Genomic DNA, 24513 nt, shown 5'->3' with positions numbered 1-24513 from the left:
AGTCCCATAGAATATGGAAAAAGGTGCCTGTTTCCCGACATTTCCTCATGCAAAAACTGGACAACCCATGCTCCAGTTTGTGAAGTAGCAGCCTGGAGGCAAAGGATCTGTGTAATATGCGCAGCTGTACCAGCCGGAACCTGGCTCTAATGGCTACTTCCCGGGGGCTTTGTACCGCTTCATTCCAGTCGTCGTCCTCTAGTAACCCTAAATCATTTTCCCATGCTGCCCGGAGTGCTCTATTGGATTGGGAGAGTTGTAGAGCAACTTTTTATATGTCAGGGAAGTTGTGTTTGTTTCCATCGGATCCAGCAGCAGCCTATCTTCCAGAGGATAATATTCTGGGAGTGTGTCCCCCTCCCTCATGTATTGGTGAAGCACATGTCGTAGCTGCAAGTATTTGTACCTTTCCATTTCTGCTAAGTCATATTCGCTTTGAAGCTCCTGGAAAGCGAGCGGTTTCTGTCCTCTCCATATGTCTTCTGGTTTCTCTATCCCGATCACTTCCCATTTCTTTAAAAACTGCCTCAAGGCCCCCAGTTCTCTCAACTGGTCACTATCCCAGAGTGGCGTTCTACCTGTTAACTTGCCCTTCCACCCCGTGTGGTTTGTCGCTTATTTCCAAATCCGTATTACAGACAGTGTATGTGGGGGAAGGTGTTTATCTATTTGTCCACCAAATAGTGCAGCTACGTATCCCCTTTCCCTCATCGCCCAGTGATCCGCCCTAAATGCCGGATCTCTGCAGTCGGCAAAACTCCAATCGTTGACAACTATCAGTTGCGAGACTCAATAGTATTTAGTGATATCTGGGGCGGCCAACCCCCCTTCATAAATTCCCCTCTGAAGCTTACCTAGGGCTATTCTAGCACTCCCTCCATCCCAAAGAAGTTTACGTACTTCGCTATTTATATCCTGGAAGACTTTTTGGGTATCAGGAAGGGGGTGATTTGCATCAAATATAGTAATCTGGGCAAGAACATCATTTTGAAAAGGACTGCTCTCCCCATCCGTGACACCGGCAGTTTCCTCTAGTGTTCCACGTCCCTACCCAGTCTCTGTATCCGGGTATACAAGTTCTCTGCCAGAAAATCATAATCCTTTGTGGAGATCTGCATGCCCAGGTACGTAAATTTAGTTTTGACCTGCAGGGGAGTAGCAACCTCCAATCTCTGTGGGATTTCCCCCGCCAGTGGAAACATGAGGAATTTGGTCCAGTTGATTGTGTATCCCGAGTAGGTGCCAAACAGCTGGAAAATATGGAGGACCCTGTGGACCGACCTATATGGGTTAGTCAAGTATAGGAGAATATCATCGGCGTAAAGTGATATCCTGTCTTCCCATTCCCCTTCTCCCGGTATCCCCTGCATCACGAGGCCATTACGGACCCATGTCGCCAGAGGCTCCAACGCCAAGGCTAAGATCATTGGTGACAGTGGGCATCCCTGCCACGTACCCTTACCGAGGGAAAATGAGCGGGACACCTCTCCATTAACTTTCACTCTAGCCTACGGGTTTTGATAAAGGAGTTTTACCCAGGAGCAGTACTCTGGTCCAAAACCTAACCTGTCCAGGGTGGCAAATATAAATTGCCATTCGATACTATCAAACGCCATTTGGGCGTACAGCGATAGGAGAACTGCTGCTCTTTCTGGCAATAATTTAGTCTCGTGGAGTACCCCATATAGTTGTCTCAGGTTTAGTCGCGTACTCCTATGAGACATGAACCCGGACTGGTCTGGATGAACCAGTTTGGAGATCACTGGCCATAACCTGTTGGCCAGCACTTTGGCCAGCACCTTTGCCTCCACATTTAGGAGCAATATTGGTCTATATGACCCACACTCAACGGGTGGTTTTTCCTTTTTAAGAATCACAATTGTGGCTGGGCGCAGGTCCACTGGGAGTTTGATTTCACTCAGCAGTTCGTCACAATCCTCCCTTGTACGCTCCGTAGTGGAGGTATATATCTCCTCATAATAATTAGCGAATTCCTCTGCTATTTTTTTCCCTGTACGTTTACTTTCTCCGTCTGGAGTTTGTATTTCAGGAACCCAGCTTTTATCCCTATTTCTACGCTCCAGCTATGCTATCATCTTGTTAGCTTTATCCCCAATATCATATATTCGCCTCAGAACTGCTAGTTAATGAAGTCTTGCCTTATTGCCAGCAAGCTCTTTCAATTCCTGTCGCTTGTGGACCAGGCATCTAGCCACCCCACTATCAGTACTTTCCTCCTCTCCAAGTATCACTAACCGCTGGGTTATCTCGCGCTCCAGGTTTACCTCCTCTGTAATTTGCTCTTTCTTATACATTCCTATCTTCGCCTGGATAAACACTCTAATCACTGTCTTGCATGCCTCACAAAGTGTAGAAGCCGACTCCACAGTGCCCTCATTGAGTTCAAAATACTGTGCGGTATGTGTCTGTATCTTCTGGGCGAAGTGTTTATTTCTAAAATGCCATGGATCTCACCGTCGAGCAGGGTGGTATTTCTGTATGGTCCTTGCAGTTGGACCATAACAGGTGAATGGTCTGAGATACCCCATGCTTTGTGTGCTGTGTTTCGGAATTGCTCCACCTGTGAGGTCAAGGTGAAGATATAGTCTAGTCGAGAACGAGTTTGTGTGCTGCCGATGTGTGCGTGTACTGACGACCTGTGGGGTTGTGCGCCCTCCAGAGATCTGACATTCCCATTGCCTCTATGAGCCCCTTCAGTGGTTCCTTTCCCACTGCCCCGTTACATTTGTCAGTCTATCAATGTGCGGGTCCATCACAGCATTCATTTCACCCCCCGGGACCAACATGCCCATTGACATCTCCAGGATAGTGTTTCCGAGCTGTGCAAAGTTATCAGTATGTAATCGAGGAGGGACATATACTGAGCAAAAGATCAGGGTCTTCCCCTCCCACCCAGCCGATAGTGCAACGTATCTCCCCAGTCTGTCAGACCAGCACCTGTGCATTATCAATGGTGTTAAAATCTTTATTAAGATACCCACTCCCCTCAAACCCGTTGTGTACCCTGCATGTGCCTGTAACTTGTAGCCATATCTATCTAGCGCCTTACAATGATTACCCTGTAGGAGGGTTTCCTGAAGCAGGACCACATCCAGGCCATGTCTTTGGAGGTATTGTAGCACGAGCGTCTGTTTAATTTTGCTACCGAGCCCGTTAACGTTCCATGTCATAATTGTGATCGTCATCTTGGGTAGTGGTCCTGCCTATGGCTCCTATTGTGGCTTTCTGGGTATAGTCGCCCTCGGGCATCTTCATTCTGGCCCCCCTCCAGGCTACATTTTTGAGTTAAAGAGCACTTTGCGTTCCTGAGCACTGTGCAACTAACTAAACTAATAAACACCCCCATTTGGTGGGGACACAACCCCTGCAACTTCACCCCCCACCCTGCTTCCCTGCTTGGCAGGCTTAAAACTACCCACCTCCCCAAATTGCAGAGAGCCTGTCGCCCCATAGAACTACTTCACGTTAGGGTGGGCCGGAGTACTCTCTGTGCTGTGTTCTCATCCACGCCTCCAGCCCTTCTACGATACTTAAAGTTAGTTACCTTGTGCAGTGTCCCAATAGCGAGCCCTCGACCCATTGTTTCTTTTCTATCAGGCATCCCCACCTTCCAGTCCCCCGTCCCAGATCAAACAACACATTATTTTCACTTCAGGTGATGCTTCTCCCAGTTATTACCGTATATCAACTTCCTTGCTGCCCATTCTCGCCGGTCGATCACTATCCCCAGAGCTCTTGAAATTCCTTTCATCTCTGTTCCTTGCTGCCTTTTGCTTATCCTCTCGCCATCCTTCAAGCCATTCCCAGGCTTCTTCCGGTGTGGTGAAGAACCAAGATTTCCCCTCTGCCACTACTCGCAGCCTCGCCGGGTAGAACGTCATTTACTTCATGTCTTTAGCACGTAGCTCTTTTTTTAACTGTCTCAAAACTACGGCGTAGCTTCTGTACTAGAAGAGTAAAGTCCGGGAACAATCGGATCGTTGCATTTTCATAGTGTAAGTCTCCATAAGCTCTGGCTGTTTCTAAGAGTATGTCTCTATCTCTAAAATTGAGGATTTTGGCAATAATTGTTCTGGGAGGTGCCCCCGGTCGAGGCCTTGAGCCTGGGGTTCTGTGTGCTTGTTCAATATTGAAAAGGTTCGACATTGGGGCATAACTGTTGAGTTATCAGATCTTCCAAAAAGAGCTCCACACTGGGTCCCTCCATTCCTTTCGGCACCCCTACCGCCCACAGATTATTTTGTCTCGCTCGGCCTTCCTGATCCTCGAGCTTAGCTGCTAGGACGTCCTGTTGTTGCTTGAGGGTCTCCACTTGTTTTTCAAGTCCCTGCGTGGTGGCTTCCAACTGTGTGATGTTTCCTTCCGCCGCCTTTACTTTTTCTGAAATTGTCCTGAAATCTGCCCTCAGGAGGTTAACTTCCACTGTTACAGTTTCTATTTTTGGTTCCAGCACTCCCTTGAGATCCGTTATTGCCGCATGATGGCTGCTAATGAGGGCTCCGATCCCCCCATTTCCTCTCCCTGGGCTCCAACTTCTCCTGACACTGAATTCGGCACTGCATATTTATCCATCTTGTTAGATTGTGTCGTCGTCGGACCCTTTGGTTTTACCATTGCCTTTGCGGTCTCTTATCTGCTGCAGTTGGTGTCTATCCAGCACTATCTTGATTCCTCTCTCCAGTCCCTTTTCACGGGAGTTGTAGGTCCGTATCTGACCTCCGGAGGGCCACTCTCTACTGGTGTATATCCCTTTGGAAATCACCTGGATATTCCCTAGTTACCAGCACCAAGCTCCTCTTTATGGGTAAAGTGGTATGTCTGTACCCAGGCCCCAACACCGTCTCACTACCGGTACTGGTTCCATGTATCTCACCTTTTGCGACTGCAGTACCTATTCTCTTCACTGCCTCGACGCCCCTCGTGCCAGCTTCACTCGGAACTGTATCTCAGCTTGGTGGGGCCACACCCACCGGTCTCTTCTGGGACTGGGCAGGTCTCTGCTAGTCGTCTTGTCCCAGCCAGTCTTTTACTTTTATGCTCAGCCTTACATAATGCAAACCGTTGGGTCCTAGTCCACTCACCCCTTATGCACAAGGGGACCACACAGTATCTTCAAATGCTGGGAGAGATCTCCCACGATGTGCCAGTCCAAGTTCTGCTTTTATTGTCCCTACTGGCACTGCGATCCTCAGTTACTTCTCTTATAAGCCTCCGTCAATCTCTGGGGACTATTCATGCATCCGCTCCCTCTATGAGGCTGCCTTGTTTCTCAGGTCTCAGCTGGGCCCTCACCCTGCACCTTTTAGGAGTCCCTGTCTGTAGCGAGCACCAGGGAGCCCCCACACCACAGTAGATCAGGATTTGCCGACCGGGACTGCCCAGCCAGCCCTCTCACACCCGTACTGGCTCCGCTTGCCGCCTCCTCTCTACCGCCGTGAACTACAGGCACGTTACCTTCTTGTTGTTGGGAGAGGCCCCAGGTCTCCCGCGCAACACAGCTTCGGAGTACTCCGCCCAACGGCCCCCTCCACCCTCGGGGCCTGTCCGCGCTCTCGATCTCTCTGTGCAGTGTTAACTCTCACAGGCCCCGATCGGGCCCACACTTTACTCCGCTTCGAGGCCTCCGGCGTCTCCGTTGGTCGCAATCTCCCAGGCGGCAGCTCCAAAAACTTTAAAAGCCGCTGCAGGTATCGGTCGCCGGGCAGGCCACTAGATCAAGCCACCTCTGGTCCGACGGATCAATCCGGTTCCAGCCCCAGCTTTCGGTTTCTATATGTGTTCCGCCTTCTCGCAGGCCTCGGATCACCTCGGCTCCCGACACCCTTTCGTACCGTTCACTGGGATTTTGTCGGTCCAAACTTTCCTTCGGGGTTCTGGAGCGTATCCCCGCTTTGATTTCCCCTGTTAGCCCCTGGGTGTCTGCGAAATCAGGATGGCATCATCTGCGAATAGTAACGCTGGTACCAAATTCCCATTCAGCTTCGGGTGGTCATTTTCAGCTTTTTGTAAGTGGTCAACCACGTTATTAATGTAGAGCAAGAACAGGGTGGGGGCAAGTACGCATCCCTATCTCACTCCTCTATCTATTGGGATCCGTTCCGTGAGCTCCACATTCGTGCCCCAGCAAACTCTAGCGTAGTTATCACAGTGTAGCCTTTTTATCTGAGCTAACAGGCTTGTGGGAACTTCCTGGTTTTTTTTAGTGAGTCCTACAATAAACATCTGGCTACGAGGTCAAAGGCAGACCTCAGGTCTACAAATGCTACGTAGATGTGACTCCCCCTTTACCTTGACATATTTCCAAATGATGCATAAAAGTCTGATGACTTGATCCACCGTACTTGTGCAAGGTCTAAATCCTGCCTGGTACGGGGACATTATATTGTTAGACTCTATCCATTCATTAAGCCTATTCAATAGTTGTCTGGCATACATCTTTTGGAGCACATCTAGCTGGCTAATTGGCTTATAGTTCTCAGGTTTTTGTTTGCTGCCTTTTTTGTGGATAGGGACAATTTCAGCCCCTTTCCACGTTGCCGGTACTTGTGCACCTGCTGCTATAGTGTTGCTAATTAAGTTGACATACGGGACCCAAACCTTTTTGTCCTGCTTAATCAGAATTACGGGGAGTCTATCTAGTCCCGGGGCTTTTCCCTGCTTGAGGGTGTCTATTGCGTGTTCAGTTTCTTTTAGCGTAAAAATGATCTCTTCTCTGTCTCCCTCATTGCTAGCAGGCTCACGGTATTCTATAGGAATGAGCTGGAAGCTCAAGTATAAATTGGTGACGTGCTCGGTCCAAGCTACCGAATCCAGGTGATGATCTGTTCTTGCTACTTGGTTCTTGCCCCACCCCCCAATGCAATTATTTTCCAGAACTCTGCCATATTGTTTTTTACGGCCTGGAGCAGGTCCAACCAACTGTTCTCCTCCCAATTCTTCCTTGCTGTAGCCAATGTTTTCCTGTGGATATCCCTAGCCCTCCTTATTGACTCTGCACTTCCCTGTTTTAGATTCTCGAGTAGGCCTTTCTTAGCTTTCCGGCAGTCCAATGTGTACCAGGGGTTTGTTTTTGTGCCCATCTTACAGTTGTGCTTCAGTTTCTTCCTAGTATCTCTGGTGAGAAGGGACTCTAGCTTTGCGACTAAGAAATTATGCGTTATTACTGAAGATCCACTTGTCTCTACATAGGCACCCACTACCTCTACAAATGTGTTATAAATACTTGTCATTAGCTCTACGTTTCATGTGGTCCTAGGCCATTTAATAGCTCTACGGTTATTCCCTATTAGAGGCTGTATAATTTGCAGGCAAGTGCGGGGTGGGTCGTCCCTTTCTATGTAACCTGTTACTTCTAAACAAAGTTGCCAATGGTCACTAATCTCTCTCACATCTATTCTAAAGCTTGCAATCCTGCTCCAACTGTGCATATTCAGTGCTTAAGTTGTAAATAAAAAAGTGCTAGGGCTCTCGTCAGGAGGCCACTGCAGCTTGCTCCATACATTGCCCCTGCCATGTTGCCAATGACAGTAACAACACAACTACTAACCATCACACTCTTACATGTGGGATGATTCGAACTATTCCAGGCCCCAAACCTATAAGAATGGCATGGGTATCATGTAGTAGTCATTTTTACGGTGTATTTCATTAATAATTAACTGTTGTTGGGGTCATCTGAGACAGCGCCACCTTGTGGCAGACTGTTACAAGCACCGGTGCTGACCTCTATCTGCCGGTGCCGAGCTCCAGAAACCACCGGCTCAAATTAAGCACTGGGTGGCACCTTTCCCTGGATACTGTTTCTGTTCTGAAAGAGTTGTTTGAAAAGTAGAAGGGACCCCAGTGTAAACTGGGCTCCACAAAAACTTTTAACAGACCTGCTACAGGTCTTTAGGAATCAAGTATGCCTCAGATAAATTATTGTACCCCAACTTTAGCAGCCTGTCATACTCATTCGACCCTTCAATCCATTGTACCTTTCTTTGCTATTCTACTGTCGGTTATCTATATATCTGCCTCTTGTTTCTAGTAAAACATGAAAGATTGCTGCTCCTGGACAAAGGAAGTGGACCGGGGAGCAAAGTGCTGGCAGGAGGAGGATAGTTTGCAAAGGATGTGTGCAGAGGACTCTGTTACTGGCAGGGGTGCGGCTTCCGGGAGGGATGTTCTAGGGTGTGACATACCCCAAGTAAATGCATTCTTTGCTCTGTAGTTAGGTTGGGGGCCCTCAGACGGGTCAGCTATTTCTGTGTTGGGTTTTCTGGTCGTCCTGATTTCACTAACAAGTTTTAACTTGTTAATTTTTGGATTAAGGACTTAACTACATATAGTGATTGGTTTACCAAAAAAGTAGCAAATGTTTACGCACAGATGTACTCTTTGAATGGATACAAATGTACTTAGCTTTCAGAATTCATAAAATGGCTGTAGTAGGCGGGAAACAGCCTTTACAACGAGGTTTTTACCTCGTTGTGCCTTTACCACACATTTTTTAGCACGCATATTTTTACCGCGAATATGCATTTACAATGCATGCCAATACCACCAATTTAAGGTAAGTTGGGGGGGTGGAGGGTCTCCCCCCACAAATACATTGTTTTTAAATCTAAAAACAATGCGTGGTATTGGCATGCGTTGTAAATGCATATTCGTGGTAAAAACATGCGTGCAAAAAAAAGTTGTGGCAAAGGCACACAATGTATTTACATGTGTTGTACTGTCGTACAACTGTAGTAGGGTGGGGGAATCTATGCTAGTCTCAGGTTTCAAGGTATACCACTGGCAACTAAACACCCAAAGGTGATGGGATAAATGTTTGCAAATAGTCTAACAATGACAATTGTTCAGGGCAGCATTCTAATCCATCGTTTTTGACCCACTTTTCCCCTCTAGAAAGCAGGTCTGATTTAGGATTTGGCAGATAGAGTAAAGGCAGACAGAGTGACGGAGGACTTTACCCCCACCAAATTTAGAGATGACCTATTGGCCTGTGGACATCTCTCTAATTTGGCAGAAACCGCCATCTTGGTAGTTCCTGACAATATGGAAAGTGTTTGAAGGAAATGCTCTGTCAAGCATGATGGCTGGCTGTCAAACTTACTTTTCCAAAGTTGTTGTGGTCATCTGAGACAGCGCCACCTTGTGGCAGGCTGTTACAAGCACCGGTGCTGACATCTCTGTGCCGGTGCCAAGCTCTGGAAACCACCGGCTCAAATTAAGCACTGTGCATAATGTAATCTATTCTTAACTGTGAGCTACCATGTTTAAATGTGTTTAGGGAGGGTTTGTCATTCCCGTTATTGGTCACCCTTCTGTTACATGCCCTTCAATGGTAAGCTGCATTATATGTATTGCGGCGTTGGTGCATGGTTTTTGCGGTCCAGCCTCTAGCTGGGGCAACCCCCTGGCCATGTCCTCTTTCTCTGTTAGACTTTCTAGACTGTTTAGTGGTTCGTAGGCACAGTTAAAGTCCCCACATACAATCACAGTATTACTGGGGTCTACGTGGTCCAGGGAACTGCCTAGTAAATCAATAATCTCAGAGTTGAGATTTTGCCTGGTTGGTCTGTTGTAGACATTAAAAAGGTACAATTTTTCATTGTTATAAGTGTTGGTGTCTAGGTATACTGCCAATAGATCAGGTGAGTCTATAGTATAGGCATTGGTTCGCATTCCCATGGTTATTTTGATCTATATTACAAGCCCCCCTGAGGGTCTTCCTCTCTGTGATGGGATAGCATTCTTGCAGTATGTTTTATATCCCAACTTAAATTGGGGGGTCAATAGCCATGTCTCCTGGAAGAAGCAGAGATCAAATTTATCTATGTAGCTGTGCCAATCCGGATCCTCAAGTTTTTGTCTTAGACCTGCGACATTCCATAAGACTATAACTATGGGTGTTGGTCCTTTTGCCAGTACTTTATGTATTTGGATATTATAATGCGTGCAGCAGAGCGCACCCTCCGACCCGCTAGGGTTATTAGAGGCGCTACTTGCACCTGCTTCTGGTATGGGGACCATCCTCCTTTGAATGGGGCGCCTTCTGTGAGGCCTTGTCACTCGGGCAGGTATCTTCATGGGAAAAATGAGTGGAGCATAATCTAGGGGGCTGGTGAGCTTCCATCAGGAGTCAGTCATTAAGTTCTAAAGTGCAACCACTGAGTCTTCCATCCGAAGGTAGAGAAGGAGTTGGCATGAGGGGTATAGAACGCTTGAACTGGATAGAAGAAAAGTCGGGGAACAGGTTCGGTATTCTAGGGCGAAAAGGTTTTCAGCCAAATCTGGCCCTTTTAATGTCAGCTCGATGCAGTTGAATGGTTAGACTAGTAATGTGAATCTGTGCGCCCTAATTATGTCATCTTGAATCACTGAACGACTGCCCCCAACGTGGCGGATCCAGTGGATAGCTTTGTTGATCAAAGAATCTTCCCCCTCGTACCCCTGCCTAGTGCCAAGTTTAGGTACATTAACCATAAAGATTTTGTGGATAGGAGGCAAACAAGGGGGATCTTGATTGTAATGAATGGTTCCTGCTGTGTTGAGACGATAGTTGCCCTTGAGACAATGATCTGTAAAAATGTGTAAGAGACACCAAAAAATTATTATTCAAAATGCAGTTTCTTTCAAATCAATCTTAATTTATTGTAACAAAATTCACATACACATAATTGTATTGAAAATATTGAAGCAATCTATATTGATATATTTGTAACTTAGATATCAAATGTTAAAACACTTCAAGGATTATCTGAACAACTTCAATAGTTTGGCATTAAATACATTAAATCAGTCTATTTAGTACACATGCAAGATAGATATTAGATGTAAACACAGCCAACAAATGTTTCTTTTTCAATGCTGACCTGTTGGTATGATCAAGGTTAACATCTGTCCTTCACGCTATTGTAAATCTATTCCATTTGTTATTCTATTCCTAACTTCTTCCGACTAATAATGACAGCAATGGTGAATAGTAGCAATTGTATGATTGTGGCTACCTCTTAGATATACTTGCATATCATTGTAAAAATAGCTAGGTGATGGGGAGGCAACTAACACATAAGAGAGCACTAATGTGCTGAACATAGTGCCCTAATGTGCCCATATTTTCTTTTTTAACCTAACCTCTTCTGTGCCCATGAGGAGATGGTCTCGTCATGGAGCACAGTCGCGCTGTGCCCATGACGAGACTATCTCGTCATGACACCCACCCACGGGGGAAGCGCCAGGCACAGGAGGGGGAAAAGGCCTGGCAGCGAAAGGGTTAAATTTTAACTTCATAAATCTGAACTCATTGCAACACACACAACATGGGATTGTTTATAAACAGAGATGAAACACAGAAGAAAAGACAGAAAAGCATAATTGTGTAAAACTGCACTTCATATAAGACACCAAACGAAATAATTAAATCTTTGTTGATCAGTAGCTTGAATTCTACACCAAAAACGAGATCAATTCATTAATTAAATATTTCTAGAAGACTTCAATCTCCACTGGGGCAATCGGAATGACACTTTTCCATCCCTCCTTTCCTCTTACCTAGACAACAATATTCTCAAACAATTCTACTACGAACCAACTTACTCAAAGGGAGCCACCCTTGATCTCATAATACCAAAATAAGAAAAAGCTAAGACTTCCCCATCATCCGAATTGATTTGTCCAATTGCTCATTGATCCTATTCTCAATGATATTGATTAAATCAGCAATAAACGGGCAAACGAAAAGACCTAAAGTCTGGTTTAGAGACATGCAATACTAAGACAATTCCCATCTCATGGACAAGATGAAACTAGAATTTCCCAGCTACCACAGCTCCTCTGAGATCAATTATCTCATCAATCAATACACAGAATTGCTGACTAGAAATGCTAAGACCCTAGATTCTAAAACACTGAAGAGACAAAAAATAAAAAATTCAGGGACTTGGTTCATAAAGGAACTGAATAAAGAAAAGCGAACCCTCAGAAACATTGAACCACACGGGTAGCAAAACCCATCAACAAGAACCCTATCCTTACTTAGATTACCCAGGAAAAAACTACAAACAATACATCTTCAAAGCAAAATACAATTTATCAGGAAAGAACTACAGCTTGCTAAAAGTCTCCCAAAAAATATTTGACATGATATAGAATACTTTAAGACCAACTGCCACCCAGGTCCCACTCGCCTCCAAAGTTAAGTGCGGACAGTTCTCCACCTTCTTTGCAGATCAGATCAGAAAGATAGAACTCTCCTTGGGACTGTCATCAAACAATCTTAACCAAAAGAAGCTTCCCAGAAAATCATTGAATGACTGGAACACCTTTACTGTAATCAATTTATCCAGCCTGATGGACTTCATTTTAAAAACAAATCATCTTTTCTCCACTAGGAGCCAATTCCGACTTCAGTTCTAAGAGAAATGAAAGGATATCTGGCTCCCATACAGATGAGTATCATAAATGTGTCACTGGCACAAGAAATCACTCCAGATTCCCTAAAAGTGGGTCAGGTTACCCCAGTCCTGCAGAAACAAAGAACGGATCCAAACAATTTCTGCCCAGTAGCTAATCTCCGCTTCCTAGCAAAAATACTGGAAAGTTGTGTCAAATCGCACTTCAAGCTCTTCAGTAAATAAAGTAATCTTTTAGACAACCTCCATTCCAGTTTCAGAGCACACCACATCACAGAAATGGTCATCCTACAAAATATCTGTGATATCCTGCAATTCCTGGTCGAAGGTGATTCCTGTCTGCTCGTTGTCTTAGAGCTGTCAGCAGCCTTCGGCACAGTGAATCACAACCTCCTGTTGAAGATCTTAGAAGAAAAGATGGGGCTTAGGTGGTATGATCCTCAAATGGTTCACATTATTCCTGGAAAACTGAAGGCAACTAAATAAGCTGCATGACTTTTTCTCTTCTCCAAAAGACCTGCATAAAGATGCCCACAAAGGCTCAATCTTATCAACCACCTTATTCAATATCTTAGCTCATACCCTCAGTCAACCACTATTTCTAAGCAAATTACATGTAACTGTTTAAAAATATTGTCTTCCAAGTATTTGGAGAATATCTTCAAAATCTTTAACCAAATATATTCATGGACCACAGCTCTCCATCTAAAACTCATCCCAATAAAACTGAATGTTTTCTAATGACACCCTCCAATAGCACCATCCCAAGAAGAGTGTGTCTGAAGGGAAACCCTATTCTTAACAAATCTCTTACCTCTATCCTGGATAAACACCTCAATCTACAGTCACATATCAATAACATTGCAAAAGGACCTCATTTACAACTCAGACTTCTGAGAGGAATAACACAATTAATTCTGGAGGAAAGCTTCTATGGAGTGGTCCAGGCATTAGTACTTTCTAAAATGGACTACCACCAGCATTCACAAAATACATCTTGCCCCAATCAAAGCAAAGCTTCATGCAGCAGATGTTTGGCTCAGGATCCAGGATAATAGACCTTATTTCTGCAATCCGGATTTCACTAATTGGCTTTCGTCTGAGGGGAGAAGCATCTTCAAACTTGCTTTCAGCACACACAGGGCAGTCCATGATGGCATTCCAAGATATCTTCTAGGTAAGCTCAAAATCTCAGGTGGTAAGAAACGCCTATGATGCTCTGCCACTCGTCATTGTAATTACAAAATTTAATAAATCCAAATCGATGAAACAAGTCCTATCAGGAAATGTCCCCATGATTTGGAACTCAAGCCCACCAGAGAAAGGATAATTACTTGCTACTAAACTGAAATTGAAAAACCTAGTGTTTGAAGGACATCTCATCCTTGGTTAATCACAATGTTATGTTGTCCCTACGAAACAGATGAAAGATAGAATCCATATTCTCTGGTGTGCCCTCCGCTCCCGAGACTCCCATGCCAATCCCTGCACACTGCATTCAATCCCTAACCTTCAATTATCCTCCCTGATTGTCAATCCAAGGGGCTTATTTACAAGCCCCTTGCGCCGCAGGTGCATCGCTTTTTATGTGATAAAAAGTAACGCACCGGTTGTGCAAGGGGCATGTTCTATTCTATTTTTATTCTCTTTTCTTAAACATTTTTGGGTTTTATTTGTACCTATTTTTCTCTCGTTTCAAAGTGCTCTAAAACCATATGGGGTTGGTCTGCGCTACAGAAATGATAAAAGAGTTTGCCTGCAAGCATCTCAAATGATAAATCTGGATTAGTGGGGCAGGAGTGAAAAAGGTCTGAAACATGGTTCAAATACCAGGGAAAAGAGTATGTAGATTGATAGATCTCAGGAGGTGAATGTGTCCTATAAGCCTACAAACACAAGGGTTTTACCCCAAGCTAGCTATTGAGAAGTTAATGACCAGCTGTAGTAGTCAAACAGAACAAATTAACAGACCAAGAGTTTTGCCCTTGGTAGCAATGGAACCATCAAATATGCACTATCTCCATGCTAGTAGAGCTAGTGGGATGCAGATGCAGCAGTGGTGACGTTCTTGTCGGTTTACAATATCACATGATGCATTCCTCCTAGAGGGCAATCAAGCAGAAGTGGCCTCTCTCAGAGGTTAGGCTCTTATGGCTCATGCTCTGGGCGAGGAAGGGTCCAGATTGTTTAACTGGAAGACAGCTGTATGACTCTTCACAGCTTGAAGAGAGGCGCCCATATCAGGGTGCTGGGAATTTGAGCAGGGACTGAGTCAGACTCTCTGTCAGTTAGAACCTGAGATGAGCTGGCTCAGTTGCCATTCGTTTTCAGCTGGATGCAGAATTGGGCCTGATAGGAAACGTCTCTAGATTTTCCCAAAAAGCTGGCTATGGAGCAGAATTGTTGGGGTGGTTCTGCTGGTGGGCCACTCTGCAGAGTGGAGGAATTAAACCTGTCAAACAGCTCCACAGACAAAGTGTGAAGATGGTGATTCATTTGCTGTTTTTCTATCCATGAGTAGATTTACTTTTGACAGGAAGAGGGCTTTGAGAAGAATTACACATGAAGTGGTGGGTTTCCCTGAAACATTTTGGTTTAAGTATAAAGGGAAATGTTGCGTTTGGACAGGTTGACCCAGTTTAGGCCTTCTTGGAGAGTTTGGGACAAGATACAGGATGATTATGTGTGAAGGTTTATTCTGAGTCTGGCCCAGGAAATCCTTACATAGTTAGTAGAAGAACTGTGCTATCAATGATACAGTCTCAGGGGATGCTGCCTCAAGGTGGAGAGCAGGACGTTTGCTAGGTACTTTGGCAGCTACCCAAGTAGACAAAATTTTGATTATGGGAGACTTAAATTTGTGGGTAGACAGGCCAAATGCCAAACCTGCTATCTACCCCCTCAATGACAAGCAGGCACTCGGATTCAGTCAAGCAATGAATGGTCCAACACACACATGTTGCTATAGGCCTGACCATATGGCCACATATGACCTTGAAACCTCTGACCTAGTTTTCATCAGATCACTTCTTTGTCTCCACCAACTTGTCACATCTAGTCTACAAAATCACCTCCTTTAAACAAAACCACTCACTTTCCACATTAGACACTTCTGGGAGATAAGCACAGAGCTATTTCAGTCAACATACGGTGCTACCAAAATTACCACCTGTGAATCATCTGACCCAAAAGCACTGCTCGACATTCTCTGCCATAACATAATACGTTCAAGAAAAAACAGGGGAACCCTACTCACTAAGGAACCAGGGTAATAGTTATATAGGAAAAACAATGGTTCCTGTGGAATAATATACTATGAGGTTATGATACATAAGCACAATCGCGATATAGAGGGTTAGATAATGGCAGAGCGCGAAGGAACCACTAACACATTGATTACAGTGTATATATATTTTATATTTTTTAAACAATAAAGTTAGGAGTAAACATTATACATCAAAACAACATTTGTGCATAGTGTCCCAAATGACAAAGGGAACCTAAACCTAAGTGACAATGTGAATATTAAATACAAGGTTTCCACAGTTTGCACAAGTCGACCATTATCATAATAATTCCATGTGAAAAGCAGCTATATACAGTAATATGTGCTGGGGAAATGGTTCGCTTCTTCTGTATGTCCTTTCCCAGCATATCTCCAAAATCTCTATCCTCAGTAAATTTATGACGAGGGAGGTGACAGGACAACTTCAAGATTACATCGGAACAACCTCCTCCATGATCAACAGTCTGGATCCCACCCTGTAATGGGCAACAAAAATACCATGGAAACCATGAAGAAACAGCTTCTCTCCCAAGTCAAGGACATTGAAACCACCCTTATACTCCTTGATCTCAATGCTGCCTATGATACTGCTGACCACACAATCCTGCTGGAAAGGCTTAAACTTTAGGCAGGACGCTCCAAACCTGTGCTACAATGGGACTGATCATTTCTCATTCCTCATCAATCACAGCAAAATTATCACAGATCACCCCTCTCATACCTTCTGTGCAATATCTATATATGCCTCATGCCTAAGTCCCTCACCGGTATCAGGCGATCTTCAGAATATACGATGACACAAATCCACTCCCATCAGCTAAGGGGTCCAGAGAAGCCAACTAACATCACCTCATTTCAAGTCTGCTTGTTGCTCCGGATGAATGAGAGTTCCCATGCTTCCCCACCCTTTGGCTAGCCCTTAGATCTTGGAACTTGCCCTGCTCCCTCTCTAAAATGAAGGAACCTGGGGCTTGATGCTGACCTCTCCTTTCCTCTACAGGTCGGTGCAGCGGCTAGTGGCATGAATATGCAGCTCTTCCTCATTTGAAAAATCATCTCTCTGCTCCAATCTGACCACCGAGTAGAGAGGAAGAGAGCAATCCTTTTGGCATGCCTTAAATAGTATAATACTATCTAATCTGGCCTCCTCAAAAAACCATTACCAGGCTCAAAATACGTTACAACCAGGGAGTCTGATTGTGTTTTAACAATCATAAAATATACAGGGACATAAGCCCTGCCAAGCTGCAGAAACTGGCACCTTAATAAACCCCAGAGACCTTCTCTCAATATCAGATCATCATGGTGGCAATTTACTGGGTGTACAACGTCCTAGACTCTGCAGAGCCCTCGGGCTGATCAAAAGCTCTGAACCCCACTATGTGTAATTCAGAAACTCCATCAAAACCAAACTGATCAGTAAACTCAATTTAGGAGGTGGTGCCAGTTTCTGCAGCTTGACACGGCTTATGTCCCTGTATATTTTATGGATGGAGCACAGGACCTGGAAATTAATCCTGGAATGAATGGGAGCCAGTGGAGGGCTTTTTGAGGGCAGGTCTGATCTGGTCCCCCTTAGGAGATGGTTTCTGATTGAAGAATTTTGGACATTACTGTTCCCATGTCTCACTCTGCCCTCTCTGCTGCTGCATATTTTTCAGCACTTTGCAAGCCTTCTGAAGTAATAGAAAGCGGTTCTTTATAAAACGTCCAAATAAATATATGGTGTTATTCTTTTGTATCTTCTCTGCCCTCTTCTCACTCTTGACTCCTTCGGGAGCAAATGTGAAGATTATGATATTTTGTCCAGGGACTGCCCAGCTAAAATGATGTGTCTTAGCGCTCCATTTTCTATGCAGACGGTATATTTTATAATGATTATGGGGTCCTACAGGCATATGGGTTGCACTTGAACTACTCAGTTTATGCAAAAAAAATTGCTGTGGCGGGCAGCCCAATAGGGTGCTCTCATATCCTACTCTATCACAAAGTCTGGAGCTGGACCCAATATCTGCTTTCCGTTACTATCATAAAGGATGTTGATCCATCAGCGCCTCTCTATCTTGACATCCAGGAAATGCCATTCTCACTGAAGTAACCAATATCCGACAGAAGCTCAAGTGCCTTGAGGTGCTTAAGGGCCCGGTAGTGGAGTGGGAAAGGAAGCATGGTTTAGTGAGTGGCAGATAAAAGGTTACTGACCATAGCAAGAGAACAGAGGAGCAATTTGGAAGCAATGAGAGTGCCATCATCCTCCTTCCTGGTTGAAATGGTCTTCGCTCAAGGGAGTTTTCAGGAACAGGCATAGCTATTGTGTAGAAACTCTAACCATGGATTGCTACCAACGTCTACTGATTCATAACAACGTTTAAACTCTCTTGAATGTGAGGTAACATAAAGTCCTGATCCTCTGCCATAACAAATACAGTACAAACAGACAATTATATGTATAATGCATGGCGCAGAAACCCTATAGCCAGCTTTTGCATCTTAAGGAAGCATTGGGCTTTAGTCTTAAGAACTCTAAAAATATAATAAAATGGAAGAAAAGGCTGAAAGGGAGGCCGCAGAACTCCCAGGTATCACTTCCCAATAGGATCCTTTGGTACTCCAGATGCAACAGAACTAAGAAGTCCATGTTCAGGTCCAAACAAGTTTACCAATCACCTTGAGAAACCAGGTTGCACAGGAAGTGGATCCCCTCTATTTTGAAATGACAGTATGTCACCCAAGTGTTCATGAGTCACAGTTTGTTGATAGCTTGAGCTCCTGGTGAGTTCCTGCGTCAGGTGTGTTTTATTCACTATTCGGGACAGGGAATGGAGGTGTCTAGGATTAGTTCAACTGGATGCCTATAAAATAGGGTGGAGCAACTGTTACTATGACCTGATGGCCCTGTGGGCCAGGGTCGCCAGGTCAAGGGTTTCCACTGGGGCAGCCAGTTGAGACTTGGCCAGTGGAGACCTCTAAATAAGACAGGGGAACTGTGAGTTTGGCTGGGTGAGTGGACCACGAATTTATGGTGATTCACATGTTCTGCCACTCTGTAGGTCAGTCCTTTAGTCCCTTGTTTACAGATTTTATAGGGAGCCCATCGCTGATGCTGCTGAATGCCAAGACTGCCAAGAATCAAGGCAGCCTGTTCTTGATTGCACTTTGTGAATTTTCCTTTCACTACCCTTCCTTTCTGCTTTCTTTATCTCACTCTTATAGGTTATTTTCATCCCTGCTTTCTCCCCATGACACTGGGCCCGATTCACAAAAGTAATCTGAGACAAAATCCTAACTTTACAACTTTCGGTATTCACAAAAGGCATTTAGGAGTAGTAAAGTTGGGATTCCTAACATTACTACTCCTAAATGTCCTTTGTGAATACCGAAAGTCGTAAAGTTAGGATTTTGTCTCAGATTACTTTTGTGAATCGGGCCCACTGTCTGTCAATTTTTTTTTTTTATTAGAGTTTTATATAGCGCAAACTCGAACCTAAGATATCGGGTATCAGAGCACTTTACATGATCACCAGTTTCGTTACAGATGGACACATTTATTTTTGTTAGGCGTGGGGAGATTAAGTGGTTTGCCCAGAATCACAGGATGTTCAGCATCCGACACTCGAACCCGGTTCCCCGGCTTTGAGGTCGACCGCTCTAGCCGTAAGGTTACATCCTCTCCCCTGAATCTTGCTCTCACTTTTTACTCCCTTTCCTGACTTTCAATCTTTTGCTCCAGTCGAATAAGCCCCTGCTCCCAAAATGTGAGTACTAGGTTCTACCACCTACAGCCACCGGCGCAAATTAAGTAGTGCTCCTGGCATTCTCACAGGTTATTGAACTCTAAAGCTGACAATTGAAGACTAGCCTTTGCAGTGACTTCTATAAGATGGGCCCTTAAACACATCAGTTTAAAATCTGACTTGAAAAAACACATCTTTTTTCATAATGACCCCTGATACGACAAACCCTATGGTTACATGCTCTAGCGTCCACCACATTATTGAATAATTTAAAGTGCTAAGATGTTTCAGGACAAATGTCATGCTCAAGAAATACACAAATATATAAGTATGCATTCAGCCTTTCCTACCTCGCTGGGATGTGTGATTGAAGTAGGGGATTGGGCTGCGGGGGAGGGAGTGCATTTCTATGAAGAATGCTTCTGGGGAAGGTTTGAAAACACCCACTGCTCTACCTTTCACCCAAAATAGTGTAATGGCGGCACTACAGGTGAAAGGAGTTAGCTTCCTTCAGCAGTGCAGCTTTGTGTTATCTAAGGAGGAGGGACATCTCTAAAAAGATCTTTTGTGCAAACCTATACCTGTTTTGTGACTCTCTTTGGTGATCTCCATTTATTCTGTGTGCAGATCTGAAGTGAGTTTGGTGGCTCAAGATGTGGAATGTTTATTTCTACTGTGTCCTAAACACATTTTTTAAACACCACACTGTGCCTTTTGCTGGATATTCCTTAAGTAATGTATGTCCTAAAAGAGGGTCATGTCTATGATTTTTATTGATTTGTAAACAGCTTTATTAATATGAATATATCTTCTCTTGCTCGTGCTTCCCTCTGTCCACTCTGCAGCAAGCGTGACGCTGGACCCTGACACAGCCCATCCTCAGCTCATTGTCTCCGAAGATCAGAAAAGTGTGAGATTTTCAGAAACTCCGCAGAACGTGACCGACAATCCCAGGAGGTTCTCCAACCACCCATGCGTTCTGGGATCAGAAGGATTTGAGGGGCGCAATTTTGCTTGGGAGGTTGATATGGGGGATGTAGGCGAGTGGTCGGTGGGAGCCGTTCCAGCGTCTGTGGATCCAAAGTGGGACCGCATGATGGACCCACAAAGGAAATTCTGGGCCATCTACATGGTGGAAAACCCTAATCCCTCCATGACCCCCCGGCCCAGACGGATCGGCCTGTTTCTCGATATCCTGTCAAAACAGCTACACATTTACAATGCTGAGACAATGGACCGTATCTGGTCTTTCTTTGTCACTGATGAGAAAATATTCCCTTTATTTTGTGTTTTTTCTGCCGCAGAAATAAAACTGTGGACCCCTACAATTGATTGAGGGGGTTATGCAGCATTCTAAAGATTGAACACATGCTTTTGCATTTTCCCTAACCCCTTTGCTTTTTCTGCTGTTAGTTTGTGTTGAAATTTGAGATTTGTCTATGCATATTTGGTTAATGTTGCTCTATTTTTAAAAGTGCCATAGATTTTCCCTGGGTGGACAGCAGCCATGGTTGCTGCATGTGATATCACACTTGCCTCAGCAGGTCAATGCTCTTAGATTTCGTTCGCTTATCACGCTCCGTTCTCTTTTACTATATCCAGGGGCTGTGCCTTTAAACCCTGAAATTGTGCCTAGATCCCAATGTCCATATGTATTGCAGGCTCTTGCATCAAACCAGTGACAGTGTTAATAAAATGGATACATTTTAAAATCAAGCACCTCCTTCTGGTAGTGCACACACACAAACACACACACCTCTGATTCTGTATACACACTTGTGTGTCGGAAGGCATGTTTCTCTCAGTGTTCACAAACGTGATCCTTCCTACACTGCACAGTTTTCATATTTCTTTATTTACTTGTGCGCAAACATAGTCAAATGACAGTCTTAAAAGATTAAACATAATCAATTTGCTTAGGAAGCTTTTATTTGTTTAACTTGGCAGCGGAGGTTTCGAATCATAATAAACCGGTGTCTACAGACTGGAAACCTTAGTAGCAAGAAATGAAATCAGTGAGGTGTGGGCAAACATAGTGCACTATTTAAAGCAAAGCATCCTTTAACCTGGGGCCTGTATATTACGAATGAGAGTTGACTAGCTGGACTTGCTTTAACTGTGCTGGTTGTTTAATAATCAAATCTTACAAAAACATGTTATATGGAATCTCTTACTTCTGCTCTGTTTGTTACTTTCTTTGCGTATTTCAAATAAATAAAAAGTAATTGTTAAAAAAGAAGAATCTAGCATCCATCTCCATAAAGGGGCCATGTTGCTCCTGCCAGGTCCTCTCTCTTGTGGAGCAGTAACTTAGTAACAGTATTCCATACCACAAACCTGAGAAGCTTCTATGCGCTTCCCCTTTCGGTTGAGACTGGGCAAGTTTACAGGTTACAGGGTAGGGCGGACATCACTCCGCCGCCGTGCTTGTGCTGACTGCTGACTGTTACTTCCTAAGAACAGGAGGATGCAAACTGAAAACACATGCATTTTTTTAAAGGTGGGAATTGATTTTGCCTCTTTCATGCAATGCTTTCACCCAACCATAGTCAAGGGTACAAAACACACGTCTACTAGGGTCAAAAGCCACAAATAAGCAAGGGCAAGATTCTATGTTGAAGCTGTAGGACCAGGGGCCAGAGCAGTACTTCTTGGCTGGGAAGAGTCTGGAAGGGGAACCACACCCCAGCGAACAAGCAGATTTCCATGGGATTCTTAGGCCTGCCTGCTCTTTCACAGTGGTGCGAGGCTACTATTAGAGAAGAGGCCCTGAGATCATGATTTTAGACAGTATAAACCCGCAATCACAAAGATCATGTGTTGTGAAGTTGAGGGTACTGCAGCGCCCCCAAGGACTCAACAGTGCCGCCTCCACTGTTCTTGCAAGGCCCTAAGATCCGTGTCCCAGGACAGGCAAGTCCGCCCTTTTTCGGTGGGCCTCCCAGTTCCTCAGAGATACGATAAGGCCTGTATAGACTGTTGCTTCCTCCCCAGTGTTGCAGAGCTTTCAGGGAAACCCTCAGCTTAAGTACAGGGAATGCATGCTGGTGTGCACATCTTCAAACGCGTCCTACAATGAGATACCCAGCAAAATCCTTCATTTGTTGATGTTTTCAGTGTAGAGTTAGTCTAAGGGAACCACCGTGACCACCACCTAACCAACTGGCCTACATCAGTGGTGTAGTGCAGGTGTGGTGATTGAGTTGGTTAGGGTGAGGACCTCCCATATGTGCCATCAACAAACAAAAGTGCTCCCTCAGCACTGCTACCACTGGGACCACCAAAACCCAGACATGCACGAAGAGAAAGAAAGACCCAAGGACCCTTTAGTCATTCTAATCAGCCACGTGCACTGACCTGCTGGTCAGCAAGAGCTGAAACGAATCCTGTCCAGACAATTTATCAAATGCCAAGTGCCCAGTGCATAATAGGAAATAGAGCACACAATTACACAGTGAGTCCCTACTATCACCTTACTTCATTTCCAAGTTGCGATAGGTACCCGGGTAGTAATCCTTGAGTGTGAAATTGTGTACAGAATTAGAAAACAACTTCTAGGTCCACCCCTAGGATTCCGGTGGCCCTCACAGGGGCAACTACAGCACCAGCCACACACTCAACAAACAAGATACTTTCCAACTTTTTACATATCCTCGCCTGCTCACAAGTAAACAGAGCCAGCCGTTCACGGTGAAATGTACCTGCGGCATTTCATTACTGCCTTTTCTTCCTTATTCACACCTTTCGAGCTGATTAAATACAGGCATGTTAACCTATTTGCAATCGACGATATGCCAAATCATTTCCTTTTTTTTTAAATGTCCCATGTTCACTTGGCAAGCAATGTATGGAAAGAGCTTTGCTTAATTTTGGTCCTTACAGAGGGAATCGCTGGCTACTTTGGTTACATTACAAAAAGTGTATGAACATGGTTTGGTGCTCTGATGACCATATTTTAAAGTATTTTCAAAGAAAAGGGAGTTACCCCAATGCAAGGCAAAGGGACGGGGTAAAGACAACACTACCAAAGAAAATAATGTCCCTATCGTTTTAATATCAAAAGGGGAATTATCTCATCGTGGACCAAGTGTCTGATTTTCTATTTAATCTAAAAAGTGTCATAACCTTATTTTGAGTAAGGGAAAAGTAAGCAATAACAAATTATATGTAAAAGTATCACAATACAAATGTTTTTAATTTTGTGAAATTATATTTAGACTGTAACCTGAAATAGGAGGAATGCTATGGTGTTCATCAAAGCTAGAAGTAGCTTAGATTGTATATTTTTAATATATGCTTATTATTAATAAATTGTATTGTGATACTTTTACATATCATTTGTTATTGCTTACTTTGCCCTTACTCAAAATAAGGTTGTGACACTTTTTAGATTAAATAGAAAATCAGACACTTGGTCCATGGTGAGATAATTCCCCTTTTGATATTAAAACGATAGGGACATTATTTTCTTTGGTAGCATATTTTAAAGTAAACAGTGACCACTGAATATTGTTAATGCTTATGCTAATATTGCTGAAAAGTAGTTTGAATACAAATATTCAGTACAGCAATACATTACCAAGGTGCGGATGGATATGCCTGCCACTATTAGCAATTGTATAGGACACAATACATCTCTGAAACTGTAATTGGCTTGTCATAGAAGAGAGAGAAAAGTGGTAGAAGATTTGTTTTATTAGAAATATGGATAGCTCAATGTGTAATGCCGTTTCAACCACCTCAACTATACAAATGCAGCGAGGACAATAGCAAAAGTAAATAAATGTATTGCAAAAATCAACATATCAATAAAAGAACATCTGTAAGGATACGGAGTGTGTAAACTTTATTTTGCCAAATGATACACATTTATTTTAACAACAGAAATATGTTTTCTTAAAGTTATAGGTTTTTGTTTTTCTGCTGCTTTATTGTACTGCTATTACTATCCCATTAATATGGCGCTTCATATCGCTGATGAGGTGTTGAAGCGCATAAGCAGACGGGTTGTATACTAAACTGTGGGGGGAGTGCTTGACTGGAAGAGGGTTGAATTGAAGTGTGTCCCATA

General features: G+C 44.1%; 1 protein-coding gene across 2 annotated transcripts in view; it reads left to right on the top strand.

The window, feature by feature from the left end:
* LOC146811578 (butyrophilin subfamily 1 member A1-like) overlaps nucleotides 1-24271 on the top strand; it is a 92486-nt gene extending 68215 nt beyond the window's left edge. For both annotated transcript variants that reach the window (XM_085618555.1, XM_085618556.1), the window contains exon 10: nucleotides 20288-24271. In XM_085618555.1, coding sequence (XP_085474681.1) covers nucleotides 20288-20778 — 491 coding nt within the window. In that variant the 3' untranslated portion in view covers nucleotides 20779-24271. The remainder of the gene's footprint in view (nucleotides 1-20287) is intronic.
* The last annotated feature ends 242 nt before the right edge of the window (nucleotides 24272-24513 follow it).

The sequence above is a fragment of the Triturus cristatus genome, chromosome 7 (assembly GCF_964204655.1).
Source record: "Triturus cristatus chromosome 7, aTriCri1.1, whole genome shotgun sequence".
In the NCBI taxonomy this organism is placed as follows: Eukaryota; Metazoa; Chordata; class Amphibia; order Caudata; family Salamandridae; genus Triturus; species Triturus cristatus.
The sequence above is the reverse complement of the archived record's forward strand: the minus strand, read 5'-3'. Positions and strand labels throughout refer to the sequence as shown.